This window comes from Emiliania huxleyi (genome assembly GCF_000372725.1).
Source record: "Emiliania huxleyi CCMP1516 unplaced genomic scaffold EMIHUscaffold_1, whole genome shotgun sequence".
Lineage (NCBI taxonomy): Eukaryota > Haptophyta > Isochrysidales > Noelaerhabdaceae > Emiliania > Emiliania huxleyi.
In genome coordinates, this window is record NW_005202428.1 from 1,629,064 (window position 1) to 1,650,821 (window position 21,758).

General features: G+C 66.3%; 5 protein-coding genes across 5 annotated transcripts in view; 3 read left to right on the forward strand and 2 right to left on the reverse strand.

Moving 5' to 3' along the window:
* The window catches only part of Lhcf55 (light harvesting protein), a gene marked incomplete at its 3' end in the record, with an annotated part of 1,262 nt that extends 431 nt beyond the window's left edge, over positions 1 to 831 (reverse strand). Inside the window, exons 1-3 of the mRNA XM_005794199.1 lie at positions 792 to 831; positions 555 to 716; positions 314 to 450 (exon numbers count right to left, since the gene is read on the reverse strand). Of these exons, the coding sequence (XP_005794256.1) occupies positions 314 to 450; positions 555 to 716; positions 792 to 814 (322 nt within the window). The 5' untranslated portion in view covers positions 815 to 831. The remainder of the gene's footprint in view (positions 1 to 313; positions 451 to 554; positions 717 to 791) is intronic.
* Positions 832 to 5,753: 4,922 nt separating this feature from the next.
* Positions 5,754 to 8,950, forward strand: EMIHUDRAFT_95046 (hypothetical protein; the record flags this gene model as incomplete). Its single annotated transcript, XM_005794200.1, has 9 exons — positions 5,754 to 6,268; positions 6,422 to 6,477; positions 6,652 to 6,779; positions 7,092 to 7,227; positions 7,424 to 7,491; positions 7,524 to 7,572; positions 7,803 to 7,955; positions 8,014 to 8,127; positions 8,427 to 8,950. 9 exons carry the CDS (start codon positions 5,754 to 5,756, stop codon positions 8,948 to 8,950), a joined length of 1,743 nt encoding a protein of 580 aa, XP_005794257.1.
* A 184-nt stretch (positions 8,951 to 9,134) lies between these two features.
* GPA (polysacharide-associated, calcium-binding protein) lies at positions 9,135 to 10,599 on the reverse strand. Its single transcript, XM_005794201.1, has 2 exons — positions 9,181 to 10,599; positions 9,135 to 9,160 (listed from the first exon to the last, which is right to left on the reverse strand). Exon 1 carries the CDS (start codon positions 10,569 to 10,571, stop codon positions 9,474 to 9,476), a length of 1,098 nt encoding a protein of 365 aa, XP_005794258.1. The 5' UTR covers positions 10,572 to 10,599; the 3' UTR covers positions 9,135 to 9,160; positions 9,181 to 9,473.
* Positions 10,600 to 12,068: 1,469 nt separating this feature from the next.
* EMIHUDRAFT_194377 (hypothetical protein) lies at positions 12,069 to 12,731 on the forward strand (the record flags this gene model as incomplete). Its single annotated transcript, XM_005794202.1, has 4 exons — positions 12,069 to 12,189; positions 12,306 to 12,382; positions 12,468 to 12,512; positions 12,609 to 12,731. The coding sequence occupies 4 exons, from the start codon at positions 12,069 to 12,071 to the stop codon at positions 12,729 to 12,731; spliced, it is 366 nt and encodes a 121-aa protein (XP_005794259.1).
* Positions 12,732 to 13,469: 738 nt separating this feature from the next.
* On the forward strand, positions 13,470 to 15,760 carry EMIHUDRAFT_194378 (hypothetical protein; the record flags this gene model as incomplete). The annotated part of the gene is made up of 7 exons (XM_005794203.1): positions 13,470 to 13,748; positions 13,904 to 14,339; positions 14,382 to 14,461; positions 14,790 to 14,906; positions 15,086 to 15,414; positions 15,484 to 15,532; positions 15,641 to 15,760. 7 exons carry the CDS (start codon positions 13,470 to 13,472, stop codon positions 15,758 to 15,760), a joined length of 1,410 nt encoding a protein of 469 aa, XP_005794260.1.
* Between the last annotated feature and the right edge of the window lie 5,998 nt (positions 15,761 to 21,758).

Consider the following 21,758-nt stretch of genomic DNA (forward strand, 5'->3'; position numbering starts at 1 on the left):
ATGAGCTACGGAAGTGTCAAACTTCCCCTCGTCTTTTTGCCGCGGCCGGACTAAGGGTGGGGGGCGAAACGTCGCGGAGCTCCGTGGGCGCGCACGCACGCCGGGGCGCCCAGAGCGGTGGTGCCAGCGGCGTGGCGAGAGGGGCGCGGGCGGGGGCGGCGGCTGCGCGGGTTCGGTTGGGCGGCGGCGGGAGGGCGGCGAGGGCGGGGGCGGCGAGAGCGAGGAGGACGGCTGCGCGGGCGGTGGCGGCGAGGGCGGCGGCGACGGAGGCGGCGCGGCTGGAGGTGGGGGCGATATCGGCGGCATGCTGGACGGCGCGCCTGCGTGATTGCGAGGAGCGGGTTGCTCGAGAGCTTGCCGCCGAAGAGGGGGTGGAACTTGTCGGCGGTGATCATGCCGGCGCACGCGAGCATGGCGACTCGGCCGTGCTTCAGCTCCGCCTCGCGGAACCTACGCGAGCACACGCCGCCTCCTTCCCTCCCGGCTCGCCGCAAAGGGAGCGGCGGCCCGGCTCCGGCGATGCTGCGGGGCGGCGGCGCAGAGCGGCGGCGCACTTGGCCATCGTCTCGGGCGACGCGTCCTTGGAGAAGCCGAGCGGGTCAAAGTAGCCCAGCGGCTTGCAGTCGCCCACCATCCCGTTGACCTTAAGTTGGGCGGAGAGCGGCTGCAGCTGCGGAGCGCGCAGGGCGGCGCCGCTCTGGACGAGCGCCAGCGGCCTGCGCGGAGGGCAAGAGAGGCGAGCGTCAGCGCTCGCGAGTCGGTGCGCACGGCCGGCAGGGAGGGAGACGGACAGGGAGGAAGCGGCGGCGAGCATCTCTTCGGTGAGTGCAGCTCGGAGCAATTCACTTCCGTGAGAAGAAATACCGGATTTTGTTCCGGCATCCCGCAACGCCGCTGCCAGCGAGCGTGCTCACGAGGACATGTCACATGTGCATGCACATGTGCAATGTGCATGCACATGTGCATGCACATGTGCATGCACATGTCATGGAGAATAAATTCTTTTCCTGCGACATGTCATTTGAGAGACTATGGAAAGTTCACGTCATGACGGTTAGCCGCTGTCACGACGGTTAGCCGCTGTCATGACAGCTGCCAGCTGTCATACAGCAAACGACAGCGACAGTGACACCTACCTGTCACCAGCTGTCCAGCTGTCACCAGCTGTCACCAGCTGTCACCAGCTGTCGTTGCTGCTGTCGTTGCTGCTGTCGTTGCTGTCGTAACCATCCCCCGACTGGTCCAACTGTCACTGCTGCTGTAATTGCGCAGCTGACACATTCCTGCTGTCATTGCTGCTGTCATCGCTGTCGTTGCTGCTGCTGTGCTGTCATTGCTGCTGTCATTGCTGCTGTCATTGCTGCTGTCATTGCTGCTGTCATGAGCACCCCCGCAGGACAGTGTGTGGTGCCACTAACGAGAGAGACAGGACACTCAAGATATAGATGCATGCGCGCGAGACCGCTCACTCGCACGCCCGACGCCACATGAGAAACCCTCTCAACAGTAGCCACGCACGGTCAGCAGCAGCGGGCGTGAGTCGGAGAATCTGCAAGACCCTTGCCCTCCTTCCTCCAGCATGTGCCGTGATGGGCTCCAGCGCTGGTTCATCTGCCGCTCAAAAATCTCACGCGAGCGAACGGTGTCAATCCTCAGAGCCGCGAGGATTGGGACCTTGAAATCCACGATCACAAGGCTGGAGGAAGGCACGGCGCGCGTGGCTGGCGTTCACTGTGCGAGTCAAAGCGCACCGGCCACGGTGGCCATTGCCGAGCCACAAGTGGCGTTGATCAGGAACTCTCATGTAGAGAGCTCTGCTCTGCTACAAGAAAGCAGGCTCACCCTACACAGAGAAATTCTGAGGCAGAGGAGCAGGAGTTTTGCAAAATGTGTGAGACGTACAAACGCTGCTGTGCATCAGGCGTTGAGAGCTACATCCACGCGCACCGGTGTCTTATTTTAGTCCATGGGGTGTACTGCACAGATGGGTGGGTGGGCGGTTGGGCCCGTTCACGAGGGCTATGGCTGCCTCACGGCTGTGCCTGTGGCGCTGCCTCGCTGTCGCTGTCGCTGTCGCTGTCGCTGTCGCTGTCGCTGTCGCTGTCGCTGTCACTCGCGGGGCCCCGCGCTGACATTGTCACCGCCTGTCGTTGGCATTCACTGGCTTCACTGTCACTGTCACTATGGCTGTCACTGTTCCTGGTGCCTTTCACTCCTCCTTGGCAGCTGGCTGTCACCAGCTGTCACCAGCTGTCACCAGCTGTCACCAGCTGTCACCAGCTGTCGTTGCTGCCGTCGTTGCTGCTGTCGTTTCGCAGCCGCTGTCATGACATATTGACCACGTCATGACGGTTAACAGCCGTTTTAACCGTCATGACGTGAACTTTCCATAGTCTCTGATAATAAATTCTTTTCCTGTGTGCGAGCCTGTCGTGCGAGGGAGCAGGTCGTAAAATTCTTTGCTCGCGATGTCCCAGAGACTTTTCGTTAAGAGACTCTTAGTTGTTGAGATCGGAGATCCAGACGTTTAGTCTCGGCAACACTCAGGATAGGGCTTAGGGGCCGCCATGGCGGCGGCGGCGGCCCCTTGAGCCTTGTGGAGATGAGAGGCTGATAGCCAGAGCTGCTCAGCCTTGTGCCTTGTCCCGCCCGCGGGTACGAATTAGAGCACGAAGGGTACGTCGGTACAGTGTACACCGAGAGACTCTGCCCAGTCCTATCTGGGCACCAAAAAGTATAACAGAAAAAGAAATTGCGCTCGTCCTGGCGGCCGGCATCTAGGAAGCGGCCAACGCGAAGCGGTTGTTGGGCTTCTCAAAAGAATTTCCTCACAAGAAGAATGTCACATGTCGCGAGGACCTTCTTCTAAGGAAGCCGTCGTCTCGCTTATCGTGTGAGGCAGAAAATTCCCAGGCGCAAAAATTCTTTTCCTCGCGATGTCCTCCCCGCGCCGGCCTCTGCCTCTGCCGGTCGCATGGACAAGCGGGCCCTGTGACTTGTGGCCGCGCTCTTTGCACCCAAGAACCTTGAGCAAGGTTTGGTCGAGGGTGCCGCCGAACCCCCCCCCCCAATTTGTGGCCCAGTGTTCACACCGCCGCAATGTCTGCGCCGCGCCGCCACCACACAGGGATTTTTTGGAGAATAAATAAATAAATACAACGTACACGCCAAACGAGGGGTGGGAGAAGGACAGGGTCCCCACCTGCACGAGCAGGATCTTGTAAGGACGATCAGGGACACAGGGGAACGGGAGCGGGGAGCGCATCGCGACACGGAGGGGGGCTGGGCAGGGTTCACCCTCACGACAGGGTCCCAGGGATTCCTCTCTCGTATAGGACAGGTTGCACCCGGCGGCACGGGGGCAGGCGCGGGCCTCCTACTGGTTGCGCTCTTTTTTGATTTTTTGGAGAGGGGTGCTCCTAGACCCGCTGAGATTTCTTTTTCTCGAGATGTCCACCCAGCGGCGCCGCTCGCGCCGCCTCGCCTCCGCCTCCACCGCCGCTCCCTCGCCAGGCACGCCGCCGCCCACCCGCCTCCTCGACCTCCCCACGGAACTCCTCGCGCGCGCCCTCTCTCGCTGCGACCCCGCCGACATCGCTCGCGTCGCGGCCGTCTCGCTGCTCTTCCACGCCACGCTCGCGGCGGAGGGCATCCGCTTGTGGGCGCGAGAGCGCGGCTTCGAGCTGCTGACGCAGCCAGAGGGCGAGAGCTGCGTCGTGCGGTGGCTGTGCTATTCGGCGCTGCTGTGCGAGTCCAACCCGCCGGCGAGGGCGGCGGCAGGCAGTCAGCACAGCCTCTTCATCGACGGCGAGGGGCGGCTCTCGTCGTGCGGAAAGGCTGAGAGCTGGCTGCCGGGACTGCTCGGTCATGGCGAGGGCGTGACGCAGCTCAACACGCCGACACGCCTCCCTTCCATGCTGGGCGGCGAGCGCGCCATGAGTGTGACGGCTGGAGCATTCCACAGCCTCGCCATCACCGGCAGCGGCGCTGTCTGGAGCTGGGGCTGTGGAGCCCATGGCCAGCTGGGCCACGGCGACGAGCAGAACCAGCTGCTGCCCAAGAAGATCGAGGCCTTTGCTGGCCAACGCGTCGTCGCTGTGTTGGCTGGAGGATACCACAGCCTCGCCCTCACCGCCGACGGAGCTGTCTGGAGCTGGGGCGGTGGAGGCTATGGCAGCCTGGGCCACGGCGACGAGCAGGAGCAGCTGCTGCCCAAGAAGGTCGAGGCCTTGGCTGGCCAGCGCGTCGTCGCTGTGTCAGAGGAATTTGGATACAGCCTCGCCATCACCGCCGACGGCGCCGTCTGGAGCTGGGGCCGTGGAACCTATGGCAGTCTGGGCCATGGCGACAAGCAGCGCCAGCTGCTGCCCAAGAAGATCGAGGCCTTGGCTGGCCAGCGTGTCGTCGCTGTGTCCGCTGGAGAGCTGCACAGCCTCGCCCTCACCGCCGACGGCGCCGTCTGGAGCTGGGGCAATGGAGCCGGTGGCCAGCTGGGCCACGGCGACGAGCAGCAGAGCCAGCTGCTGCCCAAGAAGATCGACGCCTTGGCTGGCCAGCGCGTCGTCGTCGTGTCGGCTGGAGGCGGGTACAGCCTCGCCATCACCGCCGACGGCGCCGTCTGGAGCTGGGCCAATGGAGACTTTGGCCAGCTGGGCCACGGCGACCTGGAGGAGCAGCTGCTTCCGAAGAAGATCGAGGCCTTTGCTGACCAGCGCGTCGTCGCTGTGTCGGCGGGGGCTGGAGGGCGGCACAGCCTCGCCATCTCCGCCGACGGCGCTGTCTGGAGCTGGGGCGAGGGCGGCCACGCCTGCCTAGGCCACGGAGAGGACCTGTCAAACCAGCTGTTGCCCAAGAAGGTCGAGGCGTGGGCGCCGGGGCAGTGATGAGAAGGGAGGAATGGTGCAACGCGCTGTATGTTTCCGCGTCGCCCATGTGCCTGTTCGCCACCTGCGAACGTAACCCGAAAGTGGCGAGAGGCGAATCCGGGACGGACGAGGTTTATGATCGCGGGTCCAGCGCTCCAGCCCGACATGCGCCATATGGTGTACGAGATTACAAGTGTCTATAAAGTAGATTGAGGGTTTAGTCTCGGCAACACTCAAGAGATGGGCATACATGGCGGCCCCGGCCCTGTGGGCGCTGTGGGCTGTGGAGTAGAGAGAGATTTTTAGCAATACCAAACAACTCTAACACTCACACGTCATTTGGGGCCTGGAGTAGAGAGAGATTTTTAGAGAGAGAGATTTTTAGCAATACCAAACAAATCTAACACTCACACGTCATTTGGGGCCTGGAGCCCTGTTCACGCGCGCGCGAGACGTGCAGACAGGGTTGCCAGGTGAGAGCGAATGGCGCGGTTCACGCCTCGCACAACAGAGAGAGAGATGCGCTCTGCATGGTGGGACATAAAAGAAAGCGAGTACTTGGGCGAGTAGGCCGTGCGGTCGACGCTGCCGCGCGCGACTTGTTGTTGTTGATTTTTATGCTAGTGGAGATGATGAGAGGCTGATAGAGAGAGATTTTTAGAAGCCAACAAGAAATAGCCAGAGCTGCTCAGCCTTGTCCCGTCCCGCGGGTACGAATTAGAGCACGAAGGGTACGTCGGTACCCACAGTGTACACCGAGAGACCCTGCCCAGTCCTCTGCGTCAGATGGGCAGGTAAAAAGTAGACCACAGAAAAAACAAATCAGACCTCACATTCGCAACCATCCGACCGGCTCACAGCCAGCCGCCCGCACAGCTGCGCCCGCAAATGCAGGCAGACCCCTCGATTGACGCCGCCGGCACCACCCTGGTCAGCGCATGCCGCGATGATGGCGCCACCATCGCCCGCTCTGCCCTCCGCTATGCTGGCGGAGCCGCCGTGCGAGCCGCAACTGGCTCGTGGCGCACCCCGCCGCCTCCGGCCGCAGTCATGAATGCCGCAATCACGACGAGCGAGGTGCGGTCGCATGAGGGTGACGCGCAGCCGTGGATGATGGTCGACGTCGCGCGGACTGATGCCGAGGCGCGCCTCTCCGCCCAGTGGGCCCTCAAGGCGTCGGCCTTTCGCACGCTGGAGCAAGCCGAGACCACGCGCCGCGAGCACTTCTCCGGCTGGTCGGCGGCGCAGGCGAGCACGCTGGCGGCGCTGCAGAAGCAGGCGGCCAAGGGGCGCGGGGAGCAGGCCGACTGCCTCTCCTTTCTGCAGCAGCGCGCCGCCGCGGACTTGGCGTACGCAGCCTCGTTCTCAAAGCACCGGCTCGGAGGCAAGAAGGCACTCTTCGAGTAGCAGCAGCAGTGGAGGTAGTAGGGAGACGAGTTATTAGGCACCGGCCCGGAGGCGAGATCGGTGCCGCTTGCGAGCCGGGCCGGTGGGCGAGCTTGCTGTGGCCCGGCGGCGGCGGCTGACGCCCCTCCTCGCGCCTCTGCTGCGAGCAGGTGTCTGAGCTGGCCGACCTCCGCGCGGCGGCGCTGCCGGGCGGCGCGGGATCCGGGTGCGCGCCGCTGTGCGACGCGGGCGGCTGCTCCGAGCTCGCGGCCGTCATGTCGGTGCTGGGCTGCATGCTGCACCACGCTGCGGAGAAGCTGACGCGCTTCGGCGACGGGCGGCCGGGCGTGGCCAACGAGCCGAGGATGCGTCCAGGACACGTCCACGGCACGACCCGCAGGCGAGAGCGGAGGCCTGGCCAAGGAGCTGAGCGCTTCGCTCGAGGCGTACGGCGCCGCCTCGGACGCCGCGTGCAAGGCCACCGCACTCCGCCGCCAGAGAGGCTTTGGGGCGGGCCGTGTGGAACTGGTCTCTTCACGCGTCTCGTCCGAAACAGGCCTTCACCTCTGACGTCGTCGAGGCGGCAGAGCTGCACGAGGAGGAGGCGCACACGACGTGTCCATGACACGTGCAGGACGCATGTCCCGCAGGCGGCCGCCAGGCTCGACGCCGCCTGCGCGGACGCCTTCGCTGCGCACCGGACGGCGTGGCACCAGGCGCAGCAGAATGCCTCTGCCGCGGCGGCCGGCGCAGACGGCGGCAAGGATCCTTGATTGCGCCGGCCGAGCGTCAGGCCTGCGCCGTGAACAGCGCCTCGTCACAGGTCAGCGGCGTGAGCAGGATTTGTGGCTGACCGAGTTTCACTACCGCGCCGCCGTCGCCGCCTTCTCCCGCCGCCTGTGGGCAGCGGCGCGAGGGGTGCAGCCGGGCTCTCGCGCGGCTCCAATCTCGGCCGATCTCGCGCCAATCACCTCGGGTGACCCTCCCCAGGTGCGGCAGATCCTCGAGCGGTTCCGCGCCGCCGAGCACGCGCGCGTGGCGACGCTTCACGGCCCCCTCCCCCCCCCAAACCCAAACCCAAACCCCTCCCCCAACCCCCCCCCCCCCCTGTCGTCCCGTCCTCGCCCGCACTTTGCGTACACCTCGGCGACCGCGACTCCCCCCCCCCGCAGGCTCGCTCCGCGTCTTCGTCTCGCTGCAGCAGCGTCTGTGGGCCGACGTCGCCGCGTCGACCACCGCGGTAGTCCCCCCTCCCCTCCCCCTCTCTTCAAGGAGCTGCTTCGTCGACCACGGAACAAGCGAGGCCTCGTGCCACTGCTAGGTGCACGCTCTCTTCAAGGAGCTACCCGCCTCGACGGGCGAGGCGTAGCCGAGATGCTGGCCGAGATGCAGCCGAGATGTGGCAGCCGCAGAGTTTGCGTGAGACGGTTGTGGCGAGGCGTGGTGCGAGCTCCTCTTCACCCCCCCCCCCTCCCCTCCCCCTCCCCGCCTCCCCCTCCCCTCCCCTCCCCTCCCCTCCCCTCCCCTCCTCCCCGCCTCCCCGCCCGCCAGGCCTCGCCGAGGACCCAAAGGCGATCGCGCTCGAGGCGCTGCTCTCGCCTGGCAGCGGCCACGACGAGTACGCATCGCAGCCCGCGCTGCCGCCCTCGGCGCTCGTGCTCCACGAGGGCGCGCTCTCTCTTAGCGCTCTCTTACCAGCGCGCCGTCCACCCTCGGCTCGTCTCGGCTCGTCTCGGCTCATCTCGGCTCGTCTCGTGCACAGGCTCGCTCCTCTACCAGCGGGCCGTCCTCCGCACTTGGGCGTCCGCGCACGCCGTGCTCACGCGCGACGGGCGCCGTCCTCCCTCCCGCTCCGCCCAACCTCGGCCCAACCTCGGTGAGTCTCGCGTGGTTAGTTGGAGTCAGGTTCGTCCACTTGTTTGGCGGCTCCTCGCCCTCCTCCGCCGGCCCCTCCTCCCCTGCCGCCGCCGAGGACCTCAGGCCGGACCACCTCCTCTACTCGGTCCGCCTCGCCCCCGGCGCGGCGCCCTCGCTGCGTTGCGGAAAGACGCACACCATCGAGGTCGCCTCCCTGGTCTCCGGCCTCCTCGGCCGCGTCGGACTCGGCTCTGACCCAGCCGCGCCCGCCTCCTTGCCCGAGCCCTCCCCCCGACCCTTCTCGGAGCTACCCCGTAGGCGCCGAGCGAGCCGCGCCCGTCTCCTTCCGCGCCGCCGACGCGGCGGAGGCGCAGGCGTGGATGGTCGCTCTCTCCAGCGCGACGTCACCCGGAGCGCAGCCGGCGTCGCCAGGTGGGATGGGTAGTGCGAGGGAGGCGCGAGGGGCGGAGGCGGCGGCGGCGCAGGCGGCGGCGGCGCAGGCGGCGGAGGCGGCGGCAGTGGCGCGGGCGGCACGGGTGGTGGAGGCGCAAGGCGTGGCCGGCGGCGGGGCGTCGGCAGCAGCGCAGGCCGACGCGGGCTCGGCGCCGGCGGTCGAGGCGTGGGCGTTTGGGGCGGCGCACGAGCCCGCCGCGGACACGGGCGTCGGGGTGAGGGCGAGCGCGGCGTTTGGGGGGAGGAGTGGCACGCGGGTTGGCGGCCAGGGGGGCGTGGCGAGGGACGAGGACGACGACGACGACGACGAGGACGACGAGGACGACGAGGAGGGGGAGAGCGAGAGCGAGAGCGAGAGCGAGAGCGGGCTGCCAGATCTCTTTGAGTGATCTGACTTCTGAGCATCTGCACACGTCACGCGCGCATCAAAGTCGCTCTCAATGCGCGAGAGAGACGCGCGGTGCCGGTGCCGGCGCCGGTGCCGGCGCCGGTGCCGGCCGGTGGTGCGCGAGTGCGCGTGCGCGTGCGGCGTGGCGGACAAGAGACGAGAGAGAGGAGTGTGATAGCCGTGATAGATTTCGAAAATGTAAAATATATGCGCCGGCGTGATGGTCTTGAATCTGTGCTGAGCGAGCCGTGTTCTCGTGTTTTACTCTCACTGAGTGAAAGACAAAAATAAACGGTCATGTGAACACGAGGACGGCGGCCCTGGTGGCCTAGCACCAGTCTTTGGACTTTGCACTGGGGCGGGCATAAAAATCGCCGCCCACCCGTCAGGCCTCGATCCCATCCTCGAGGCAGCGTCGAGAGACTGCCGGCCAGGCCGCAGCGCTGCAAGATGAGCCCCCCCCCTGACGCGCTCTCCTGCCGACACGTGCATGTCCCAGCCCGAAGAGCGCCTGCGCAAGGACCCTAAGCCTTGACCTCCTCAGCCGGCGCCTCCGCCTTGTACGCGGGGGCGGCCTCCTCCTCCTCCGCCGCCGACGGCGCGTCGGCGGACGTCTCGGAGGCGTTCAGCGTGCTCTCCGAGGGCCGGCCGGGAAGGCACTGCGGCGTGGCGGGGATGATGCTGGAGAAGGCCTTGGAGAGCTTCTGGATCAGGCTCGGCTTCTCCTCCTCCGCCTCCGGTGCCACCTCGGGCGCCGCCTCCGCCTCCGCCTCCGCCACGGGTTCCGCCTCCGCTGCCTCCGCCGCGTCGTCAGCTGCGGGCGCATCGGCGGCCGAAGCGTCGGAGGCCGCCTTCTTGCGCGGAGAGAGGATCGAGGCCACCTTTCCGAGGTACGACTCCTTCTTCTCCGGCACCGCCGGCGCAGCCTCCACCGCAGCCTCCACCGCCTCGGCGGCGGCCTCCACCGGCACCTCGGTCGCCGCCTCCACCTCGGCCGCCTCGGTCGCCGCCTCCACCTCCTCCGCAGCCGCCTCGACGGGAACGCCAGCCACTTCGCCGTCGCCATCGAGGTCGCTGCCAACCTTGGTCTCGAGCTTGTCGATCGCGGTGTCGACGGCCCCCTCGGGCACCTCGGGCCGAGGCGAGAGGTAGCTCTTCACCTTGTCGAGGAACGAGGCGGTCTCCGGCTCGGGCTCCGGCGCCTCCTCGGCCGGCGCCTCCTCGGCCGACGCCTCCTCCTTCGGCGCCTCGTAGCCGCCCTCCGGCGCTGCCTCGGGCTCGACGGCGGGCTCTTTGGCGGCCGGCTCGGGCTCCACGCGACCCGAGAAGGACTTGACGTAGTCGGCCGCCTTTTGGAGAATGTTCTTGTCCTCGGCCGGCTCGACTGCGTCGGCCGCCTCGGCAGGTGCGTCGGCAGGCACCTCCTCGACGGGAGCGCCAGCCACTTCGCCGTCGCCGTCGAGGTCGCTGCCGACCTTGGTCTCGAGCTTGTCGATCGCGGTGTCGACCGCCCCCTCGGGCACCTCGGGCACCTCGGGCACCTCGGGCGCAGGAGCGGGCGCAGGGTCGTACGTGGGCTCGGCGACCGGCTGGTCTTTCGGAGTGGAGGAGCAAACACCCATGGCTTCGGAGAGAGCGAGAGCCGCCTCTAGACTGAGAGCGCCTCCTTATCAGCTGGCTCCTTGCTTACGTCTTCCCGATCTTTTTCTTTTTCTCTTGTAAAATTCTTATTTAGGCCGCAATAAGGTGGGACATAAAAGAGAGCGAGTACCTGGGCGAGTACGGAGTAGGCCGTGCGGTCGACGCTGCCGCGCGCGACTTTGCGCGCGAGGCGGCGCAGCTTGAGAACGGCGGTGGGCGAGAAGCCGCCGCCGAACGTCTCGTGGAGCAGCAGGTTGAAGTTGTTGCGCTTGACAAAGATCGCGTCGTGGTAGAAACCGCGATGCGCCTTGACGTAGCCGTGGCCGTTCTTGTGGTCGAAGGGTTGGCCGGGCTGCCCGCGCGCCTTGCAGCCCATGTTTAGGCGGCGGGCCTTCTCCTCGGTGCTGCCGAAGGCGTAGGAGTGGCCAACGGAGGGGGGCGTGCCGCCACTCGAGGCGTTGCCAGCGCCCGTCGAGGAGGTCTTGAGGAGGGGCGTCCAGAGCTTGACTTCATTCACCTCATCGCATCCTCCCGGCCCAGCGTGGGGTTCTGCGAGGTCGACCTTGTACCCCTCGTTGTACTGCCGGGTGAGCTCTGGTTTCTCCTTGTCACCGTGCACGACCGGCGCGTTGGCCGGGGCGCGCATCGCGTCTGCCCAGGCGGCGAGGACGCCGTCGTGGGGCCGCCGGTGGTGCCTTGTTGTAAAGGTAGTCGCCGAAGAAATCGACTGGCATGCCCCGCTCGAGCGCGACCCGAAGGGTGGGAAGCGCCACGGAGAGCCAAAGGCCAAGCTTCCGCGCTGGAGCTCGTCCTGGAGGGCGTCGGAGAGGGCGGTGGCGTACGTGCCGTCGACACGGACATCGAGGGCCTTGCCGGCGAAAGGCGTTGAGGCGGAGATGAGGCGCGCGGCTTCGCGGTTGTTGACGGCGCTGTCTCCGAGGGACGGGTTGTTCTTGACGTGCACACCCCGCGCCTTGACGAGCTCCTGGTGCGCGAACCAGTCCTTGTGATTCTTGATGGCAGCGAGCGCCCGCGGCCGCGGGTACGTGGATTTGCAAGTGCCATTGAGAATCGCGTCGGTAGCTGGAGAAGGGACTCGGGCTCGGGGAGCGGGACGCTCTTGGGGTAAAACTCAGTCAGGTAGCCGCCGCGGACGGTGTGTAGTACGACCTTCGTACTTGGTTTTGTCGCGGGCGGTGCGCTTTTCTCGCACACCTCCTTCCAGTCCGAGAGGGCGGACTCGTAGGTGGCGATAGCTGCGGCGATGGTGGGGTACTTGGACGCACCTCCCTCGTCGAGGGCGAAGTCGGGGTTGTGGGCGACGAGGGTGCGCCAGTTTTTGAGGAGCGACATGGAGAAGTCGCTTGTCGGCTCGCGAGAAGGCGGTGTCGATGTTGCACCCGCCCATCTCGGTCGGCAGCTGTGCCGGGAGCCACGCGAGGTCGCGGAGCGCCTGGGGCGAGGCGTCGGCGCGAGCAATGCTCTCAAAGGACTTGCGGATGCGGTTGTGCGCAAACTCGAGAGCCTCGCACGCGACATTGGGCGGCGTGATGCCGGCAATGTACTTGGTCTTTGCGCGCAGGCAATCCGTTGGACGAGGTTGAGGCGGAGCTGCGAGGTGTTCGTGACGCAGTCAGTGTCGACGATCGTGTCGATGACGTCGAGCGGCGCGAGCTCCTTCCTGAGGTGCGCGGTGAGCTCCTTTTTTTTTGCAGGCTTCAGGGTCGCCAAACAAACAAAGAAAGAAGGTGCCGACGGCCTTGAAGCAGTCCACTCGAACGGGGAGAAGGAGGTCGCGCTCTGCCGGCGCGAAGCAGGTTAGGTTAGGTTAGGTAGGAAGGTGAAGAACAGCCAGGCTCGGACTGGACACCTTGCAGGATAAGCTGTGGTCCGCTCCCAGTCTGGGCGTGGTCGAGACCGAGGTGCCGAACTGAGAGCCACTCCTGGAGGCTGCCTCCGGCCACCGCTCGACTACCCACGCACATGGCCGGTCCTGTGGCTTGCCTGGACTCGCTCAGAAGCCTCAATTCGCGCACACCTTTGCTCTCTGGCTCCCGCGAGTGCGTTTAGGCCACTCAAAGCAGGCGACGCCGAGCACCCGCAACGCATCTCGCTGGGGCGCCACCTATCGACCCGACTGATTGGCAGCATCAAAGCCGACCCCATGACGGTCCTTCAGCCCCATGAGACAGGCAGTTTCGCCCTGATCTCGGTCCAAGACGGCCAACGCCGTGTCCGGCACCTGCTGGCTGCTTCACGGGGATGCCCCCCCCGGACACATGCTGCAGCCCCGAGTGGATGTATTGGTCGTTTGTGGGTCCCACAAGACTACTCTAGTAGGGGCCGGGCGCTGGAGCGTCGGCGGTACACCTGTGCAGATGTTGCACGGGTGAAATGGCTCCTCGTACAGGGTAGGAGGCAGGTGGTGGGTTTGAGTGTTGTGAGTGCTTGCAGCTGCGAGTGCAGCACCGTTTGTGACTCCCATGGATACAGTTGGGTGGGCCACGGTGCTGGGGGGCGGTCCGGTGCGCCACAACAGCCTCCCCGGCTGACCCCCATCCAGTTCGGCACCTCCATCCTGACCGTGGAACCCCAACCTCAACCGGTCATATCTCGGGCGGACTGGCACCTCAGGAGCTCATCCTGGGCGGTTTGGGGGAGTCTTGGGGGTGTACTTGAAGGTGGTAAACAGAGTTTTGCACCGCAGCTTAACCGAGGGGCGTGCTGAGCACCGTGAAAACAGCGGACCACAGCTTACTCGAGTATCACAGGAACCCAGGAGAAAAACTCGCCCGTCGAGCTGTCGGCTCCTCCGCGCGGCCAGGCAGACTCACAATCTACAGAGAGAGAGAGAGAGTCTGCAGGCGGTCGTACACGTGATGCTCAGCTGCTGCCTCGCCGCCGCCGCTCTCAGCGGCCCCAATTTTGTCACGCCGCTCCTCCAGTCGGGCAGTGTTGCCGACGCGCAGGCCGCCTCCCGCGTCTCACTGCCTGGCTGGAGTGGCGACCTCTACTCGGGTTTCTTCACGGTGGACGCGGCGACAGCGAGCAACACCTACTTTGTCTTTTCAAAGGCACTCTCCAAGCGCGACGACGCGCCCGTCCTCCTCTGGCTCAACGGCGGCCCCGGCGCATCCTCGCTGCTCGGCTTTTACGAGGTGCGGCGTCAGTTAGGACGCGTCACGGCTGGCTCACACTCACACCGCCTCTTGACAATATTGTCTCGCACCGCGAGACGCAGCAACCCAAATGGTCGGGTCCTCGAGGATGGTCGGGGCTGCCATGTCACATGGATCTCGGGCGCGCCTCGCAGGAGCTCGGTCCGTTTGGCATCTCGGCGGCCGGAGATATCGAGCCGCGGACGGTCAACTGGAACATGGACGCCCACCTGCTCGCGCTGGACAACCCGCTCGGCACCGGCTTCTCCTTCACCCACTCGCTCGACCGCATGGCCACCAACCAGACCGTCGTCGGCGAGGACCTCTACTCCGCGCTCCAGCAGTTCTTCGACCTCTTCCCGGAGCTTCGCGCCAACGAGTTTTACGCGACCGGCGAGTCCTACGCGGGCAAGTACATCCCGTCCGCCGCGTACGCCATCCACAGCCACAACGCAAAGGCTGCGCCGCCGCGGCGGATCAACCTGCGCGGGATCGCCATCGGCGACGGCGCCTTTGACCCGCCCACGCAGCTGACCGGCTTCGGCCCGCTGCTCTTCTCGCTCGGCCTCGCGGGCGGCGGAGCCAGGCCGAGTTTCCTCTGCGGGAAGTCTTCAGACGAGCAGCCGTGAACAGGCCTCGCGGACGCCGACCAGGCAAAGGTGTACGAGGCGTACGACCGAAAGGTGGAGAAGGCGCTCGCCAAGGGAGACACGGTGGCCGCCCCTTCGCTCATGCCCTCCCTGCCTCGTGCCCTGCCTCGTCCCCCTCGTCCCGTCTCCCCTCGTCCCTCCCCTCGTCCCTCCCCTCGTCCCTCCCCTCTTCCCGTCTCCCCTACGCGAGCCCCGAAGAGGCGCCACGCTCACGTGCGGCAGAGTCCGCTTTCCGCCGTGCCCTTTCCATGACATGTCCGGGACATGTCCTGGACATGTCCTGCAGGTGGCCGCCTTCCGCGCCTTCGACGAGGAGCTCCGCGGGGAGGAGCGTGCAGAGCCGCTCCAGCGCAGGCCGCTAGACTGAGCCTTCTCGGAGTGTGCGCTGTAGGAGCTCAACGGCGACTACTTCCAGGGTACCTTCTACGCCAACACGACCGGCATGGGAGGCAACTACTTCAACTTCGCGCAGCCCCCCTCGGCGGGGCTCGGCGACCCTCGACCCTTCGTGGGCTGGCTCGCGCGTCCAGAGGCGCGAGATGCAGCCGAGAGGCGGCCGAGAGGCGGCCGAGAGGCGGCCGAGAGGCGGCCGAGAGGCGGCCGAGAGGCGGCCGAGAGGCAGCGAGGCCGCCCGCCCGCTGTGTTGAACGAGGCGCGGCTCACGCCCCCCCCTCACCCTGCGAGCAGGTGCGGGAGGCGCTGCACGTCGGCTCGGTGCCGTACGCCATCTTCAACCAGACCGTGGAGACACAGCTGCTCGCCGACTGGATGGTGGGCGTTGTGCCACAGCTGCAGGCCCTGCTCGATCACTACCGCGTCCTGATCTACTCCGGCCAGAATGACGTCATCCTCGGCCCCCCCGGCACCGAGCGCGCCGTCAACAAGCTGCAGTGGTCGGGCTCCCGCAGCTATGCCGCCGCAAAGACGGAGCCGATGTACGGACCCTCGGTCGCCGGAGGAGCCGCGGACCTGATGGGGTATGCGCGACGCGCCCAAGGCAAGTCGTCCAACTTTACGTGCGTGCTGCTCCGCGGCTGCGGCCACTCCCAGGTGGCCCCAGATGCCGCGAGATGGCCCGAGAGTAGGTACGTGCTGCTCCGCGGCTGCGGCCACATGGTGCCCACCGACCAGCCGGTGCGCGCGTACGAGATGCTGCGCGCGGCGCTCGTCCCGATGGCGCCGCTGCCGCTCACCGCCGTCGCCGCCGCCGCCACGGCAGCGGTCGAGGAAGCGGCGCGCCAGGCACTCGGTTCGCTCGAGAAGGCGCAAGGCGGCGCCAATGCCGCCCGCTCCCCGCTCCGCGCTGCCGGCACGCCATCAAATTTTCTGGACGTGGGCCCTTGCGGACGCGTCGCCTGCTAGGCCCAAGACCGCACGCCTCAAAGCCGATAGGGTGCGTGTTCCAGGTGTGTGCGAATGCGACACGTGTGTGGGGGGGGGGGGGGAGGTCGGGACGGCGAGGGGTGTGTGGTGCTTCTCAGTGTGCTTGAGCTTGTGCACGAGCACGTGTGGACGGGAGGTGGTGTGTGAATGCTGAATCTGAGAGAGAGAGAGATTTAGCAATACCTTAAAGGCTAGTGCCATTTCACTGTGGCACAGCTCGCGTACAAAACCTTGATTTGACCATTTGCGCCATTTTGTCCCTCTCGGTGCCTTACAGAGTGCAGCTGCGTAGCCTCCGCCAAGTCGGACGAAGGGGCATCTCGGACAGGTGGCGCGGAGTGACCTGCCCGTCCACTCGGCGGGGTCGCAGCTGCCTCTGCGCGTCCTGGGTAGGGACAACTTTGTCGCCGCCGCCGGCGACTCGACGCCGCCGAGATCGGAGATCAAGCTCTGACAGGTCGCACGTCGCTCCTTTGACGCCGACGTGACTCACCCGTGCAGATCACATCAGGACACGGTCTCGACGCGCTCGGTACGACGCCTGCGACCCGTCTCGGGTCAGGTGGCACGACGCTCATCGCGCCCGCCAGCGCTGCCATGCAGGTTGCCACGACGAGGTCGAGAACGCTTCTATATGCTCGCCGAGCCTTCCTTTCCATCCCATTAGGCAGCCTGGGAACGGTGGCGGTCAGAGGCAAAGCCTACGAGGGGTGGTGGAACCACATGTCACGGCTACTGCCGGCTCGACCCCACGATAGCCTCCGAAGGCTGACTTTGCGGCACCATCACGGACGATGTCGACGAGTTGGGTCGCTCTCGCGGTAGCCAGATGACCTCTCATACTAGGATCATCGGCCATGGCCGCAGGGAGCGCGGGGAAGGGCGCTGGAAGCAACACGGAGCTCCCTTGGAGACGTTTTCAAGATTAGCGTGTCAGAGTGAAATGGCACTAGCCAAACAACTCTAACTCACACGTCATTTCACATTTGGGGCCTGGAGCCCTGTTCACGCGCGCGCGAGACGTGCAGACAGGGTTGCCAGGTGAGAGCGAATGGCGCGGTTCACGCCTCGCACAACAGAGAGAGAGATGCGCTCTGCATGGTGGGACATAAAAGAGAGCGAGTACTTGGCTCTTGGGCGAGTAGGCCGTGCGGTCGACGCTGCCGCGCGCGACTTTGCGCGCGAGGCGGCGCAGCTTGAGAACGGCGGTGGGCGAGAAGCCGCCGCCGAACGTCTCGTGGAGCAGCAGGTTGAAGTTGTTGCGCTTGACAAAGATCGCGTCATGGTAGAAACCGCGATGCGCCTTGACGTAGCCGTGGCCGTTCTTGTGGTCGAAGGGTTGGCCGGGCTGCCCGCGCGCCTTGCAGCCCATGTTTAGGCGGCGGGCCTTCTCTTCGGTGTTGCCGAAGGCGTAGGAGTGGCCAACGGAGGCGGGCGTGCCGCCGCTCGAGGCGTTACCAACGCCCGCCGAGGAGGTCTTGAGGAGGGGCGTCCAGAGCTTGATTTCATTCACTTCATCGCATCCTCCCGGCCCAGCGTGGGGTTCCGCGAGGTCGACCTTGTACCCCTCGTTGTACTGCCGGGTGAGCTCTGGTTTCTCCTTGTCACCGTGCACGACCGGCGCGTTGGCCGGGGCGCGCATCGCGTCCGCCCAGGCGGCGAGGACGCCGTCGTGGGGCCGCCGGTGGTGGGCCTTGTTGTAAAGGTAGTCGCCGAAGAAATCGACTGGCATGCCCCGCTCGAGCGCGACCCGAAGGGTGGGAAGCGCCACGGAGAGCAAAGGCCGAGCTTCCGCTGGAGCTCGTCCTGGAGGGTGTCGGAGGAGAGGGCGGTGGCGTACGTGCCGTCGACACGCACACGGACATCGAGGGCCTTGCCGGCGAAAGGCGTTGAGGCGGAGACGAAGCGCGCGGCTTCGCGGTTGTTGACGGCGCTGTTTTGTGAATCTGTGTGTCTGGGACACTCGAGACTCGCGGACTCTCGAGAAATCTCCGAGACTGGGTACATGGGGTGTACGAGTACGTATGTACACACTTTCACAAAGACGCTCGGGTCTCTCAAAAACACAATACGCGCCCGGCCTATGAGAGCACGTCGCCACCAGAGTCCACTTTGGTTCCTCTCGTCGCGCTTCCCCCGTCGCCGCCTGCGCTCGGCGACCGTTCGCTGCCGCCGAGCGACTTCATGCTCTGGAGCAGCTCCTCGAACTGCGCCTGCTCCTTGCTCTCGGCGAGCCGGCGCGGCGCCTTGTGGGCGAGAAGGGGGCGCGGCCATGATCACAAGAGTTGCCGCCGTCAAGAGAGTGCCATCAGAGGCTGCTATCGGAGGTGCTCTGGGCACGGCATGAGGCGTGGCTGTCATGGTATTGTGCTGGGGCACGCACCTCTCCAGGCTTGTCCCCCTCGGACGCCGCCGCCTCCGCCGCCGCTGCCGCCGCCGCTGCCGCCGCCTGCTTTTGCTTGCTGCGCTGGCGCTCCTTGCGCCGCCGGTTCCGCTCCGACGTCGCCGCGTGCTCCGTCCGCTCCTGCTGGCTCGGCACCTGTTCAAGGACCCCGCCCTCATCCGACGGCCTCGACGCCCTCTCCCGCTCCGGCACCGGCTCGGCACCGGCGTGCGCAGCTCCGACTCGAGCCACTCGCTGCCGCCTGCAAAGCAAGGTCACTGCTCGCCGCGCGCCGGTCCTGAGGCCGCTCCTCTTGGGCGGCTCCTCTCGGCTGATCTCGCCTCCTCGCGCCTCCTCGCGCCTCCTCTCGCCTCCTCTCGGCCTCCTCTCAGCTGCCTCTCTGCTGCACGTCTGCTGCCTCTCTGCTGCATGTCTGCTGCATGTCTGCTGCCTCTCGGCTGCCTCTCTGCTGCACGTCTGCTGCCTCTCTGCTGCCTCCCTGCTGCATGCCAGCTCACCGGTCCAGAGGTCCGTCCTCCGGAAGGTCGGGTCCCACTTCATGATGCGGATCGACGGCGCGCGCGCCGACGGGTTGGTCGGGTGGGAGATGCCTGTTCACAGCGGGAGGTGTGCAGACACGCCACTCGCAGCGCGCCGACCGACTGCTGCGGCCGAGGTGCTGCCGCGGATGTAAAAGACGAGCTCGTTGTGGCAGACAAACCCGCGCGTGAAGTGTCGGATGTCGCCGAGGTCCATCCGCTCGCGAAGCTCGTCGATCTCGGCGGCCCGCTTCCCCTCGATCTGCGCGATTTCCTCCCACCAAAACTTGAACTTCTTCTGCGGAAGCAGCTGCACAATGAACCAGCCGCGGCCGAGCGACCGGTAGGCGGCGCAGCGCGCAATCGCCTCCTCCTCGGAGCAGTCGAGGAAGCAGCGGCGGACGATCCACTCGTGGATGGCAGCCTCGACGCGCAGCAGCCAGCGCCGCATGCCCTCCGCCTCCTCGGGCCGGCTCGCCTGCATGATCGCCGCGAGCGCAGGGTTGGCGGAGAACGGCATGAACTTTGCGTCGTTCGAGCTGAAGGGCAGCACGGAGCGGAGCCCGTCCTGGCCACTTCGTATTTGGCCCTGCGCCTTGGCCTTCTCCTTCTCAGACTCTTGCGCCGACATAAGAACGACACCTCACTGTCTCACGGGCGCGTGCTTGGCGCCAGGGCTGAAACGCGGTGGGGCAAGAAGAAATTCGCGCGACGGCGGGGTGCGCACTGTGCCTCCCTTGGGTTGTCTGTTTTCTTTCTTTCTTTCTGTGCCTCTGTGTCCGTGCGTCGCCCATCTCTCCTGGAGATGCCTGCTCTATTTATTTATTATAGCGTCGCAAGAGCAGGAGAACTAGGAGAGCGCAACCAGTAGGAGGCCCCGCCTGCCCCCGTGCCGCCGGGTGCATGCAACCTGCCTGTCCTTCCTATACGAGAGAGCAATCCCTGGGACCCTGTCGTGTGGGTAAACCCAGCACACGAGCTGGATCTTGTAAGGACGATCAGGGACACAGGGGAGAACGGGGGCGGGGAGCGCATCGCGACACGGAGCGGGGCTCCTACTAGGGCTCCTACTGGGACGAGGGTTCACCCACACGACGACACGGACCCAACAGGCAACAGCCCAGGGACACGCCAAAACCTGTCCTGTACGAGAGGGACCCTGTCGCTGTCTTTCTCCCACCCCTCGTTGGCGTGTCCGTTTTATGTATTTATACTAGGCACGGGACTGGAGAGAAGAGACAGTCCGAGAGGCGAGAGTCTCGAGTCTCGTGTGTCGTGATTTCTTGTTGGTTTTGACTTTTGTCTGAGTATGTCCTCGCCACACAGCACACTATTTTTTTATTGCGCGTTTCGATAGGACGTTCGTGTCCATCTCGTTTCGTTCCTATATTCGACGCGCGTCTTGCTCATATGCGTTCAGCCGCTTCCGATCGTCGTCGTTCCGATTCGTTTTCCATCCCCCTAGATGCGCGCCTGACGTGTGACGAAATTCACTTGCGCTCGCGCTCCAGGGACCAGGCGCGCAGGCGCCCACCCCAGGGCCCAGGCGCTCTCCTTTGTACATACATAGGCACTTTACTGTGCTTTCTAGTCCTCCTTGAACCACGCCCTGACTCCGCCCCTCTCGCATGTACTAAATGCGCCAGACCGTCCGCGAGCCTCTGCGATTGAGGACGGGGGGAATGTGCCAGTCCAGTGTGTGTGTCCCCGCCCGGGCCGCGACGACTCCCGCTACGCCTCCTCGTCTTCCATCGCCTCCTCCCCGTCCTCGTCCTCTTCCATCGCCTCCTCGTCGCCCTCCTCGTCCTCGTCCTCGTCCTCGTCCTCGTCCTCGTCCTCGTCCTCGTCCTCCTCCATCGCCTCCTCGCCCTGCTCCGCCTCGCCCTCCTCGTCGTCGCTGTCTACCACGACGCGCTGCTTCCGCCCGCCCGCCCGCGCAGCGGCCGCCGGACCCGCCGCCTCGCCGCCCTCCTCGCCACCCTCCTCGCCGCCCTCCGCCTCACCCTCCTCCTCGTCGTCGCTCTCGACGATCCGCTTGCGCCGCTTGGCTGGTCCCGCGCCGCCGTCCGCGCCGGCGGCCTCGTGCCGCGCGGCCGCCGCGTGCTCCGCCTCCTCGCGGGCGAGGCGCGCCGCGAGCCCTCCGTGGTCCGCCTCGTGCTCGGAGTCGTCCTCCTCCGCCGCCGCCTTCTTGCGCGAGGCGCGCGCCTACCGGGAGTCTCACGGCCGCGTCAGAAGGATCGCCTCCTCCTCCGCCCTCTGGCACGCGCAGGCGCGCCTTCTTGCGCGCGGGGGCGGCGGCCTCGGGCGCGGCGAGGTCCTCCTCCTTTGGCTGCCACACGCCCTCGTGCTTCGCGAAGAAGCTCGTCATCGTGCTCGACTGCGCCGCTGGCGCCGGCTTGCCCCGCTTGCCCGCCCCCTTGCCGCCCGCCTTGCCTGCGACAGTCTTGCCCGCCACCGCCTTGCCTCCGAGCTTGTCCGCCTTGCGGCCCGCCGCCGCCTTGGCCTTGGCGGTGCCTCCGACCCGCCCGCCGCCGCTCCGCGCCTCCGAGGCGGTGGGCGTTGCCTTGCGCGGCGCGCGTGCCTTTGGGGCGGGAGGGATGCGTCAGAGGGGCGTCGAAGGGATGCGTCAGAGGGACGCGTGAGAGGGACGCGTCAGGGGAGGGGGTGGCGGTGGCGGTGGTGGGCAGGCGGGGTGGCGAGGGGATTGGCGGCGACGGCGGCGACGGCGACGGCGGTGGCGGTGAGTGTGGCCGTCGGCTCGGGGCGATGGAATGGCGGAGGTGGCCGCGACGGGGCATGCGAGGGGAGGGGGAGGGGCGCGTTGGGTGGCAGCAAAGGAAGCGAGACAGTCGCCGGGTGAGGGATAGGGGTTCGGGGCTAGCGATGCTCTAGCAGCCCCGCGCCTTTGGCGGCTCTGGCTTGCGCGGGATGCGCCTAGTGGACAAGTCCCGGACACGTCCCGGACACGTCCCGGACACGTCCCGGGTGCAGCGTGTGGGCGCGCACAACGGGCGGCAGCCGGTCAGTGGGGCGGAAGGAAGGGGCGAGAGGGGGG

Bases quoted from the DNA above. Each gene is read 5' to 3' on its own strand.
- GPA (XM_005794201.1), bottom strand. From the start codon at position 10,571: ATGGGTGTTTGCTCCTCCACTCCGAAAGACCAGCCGGTCGCCGAGCCC.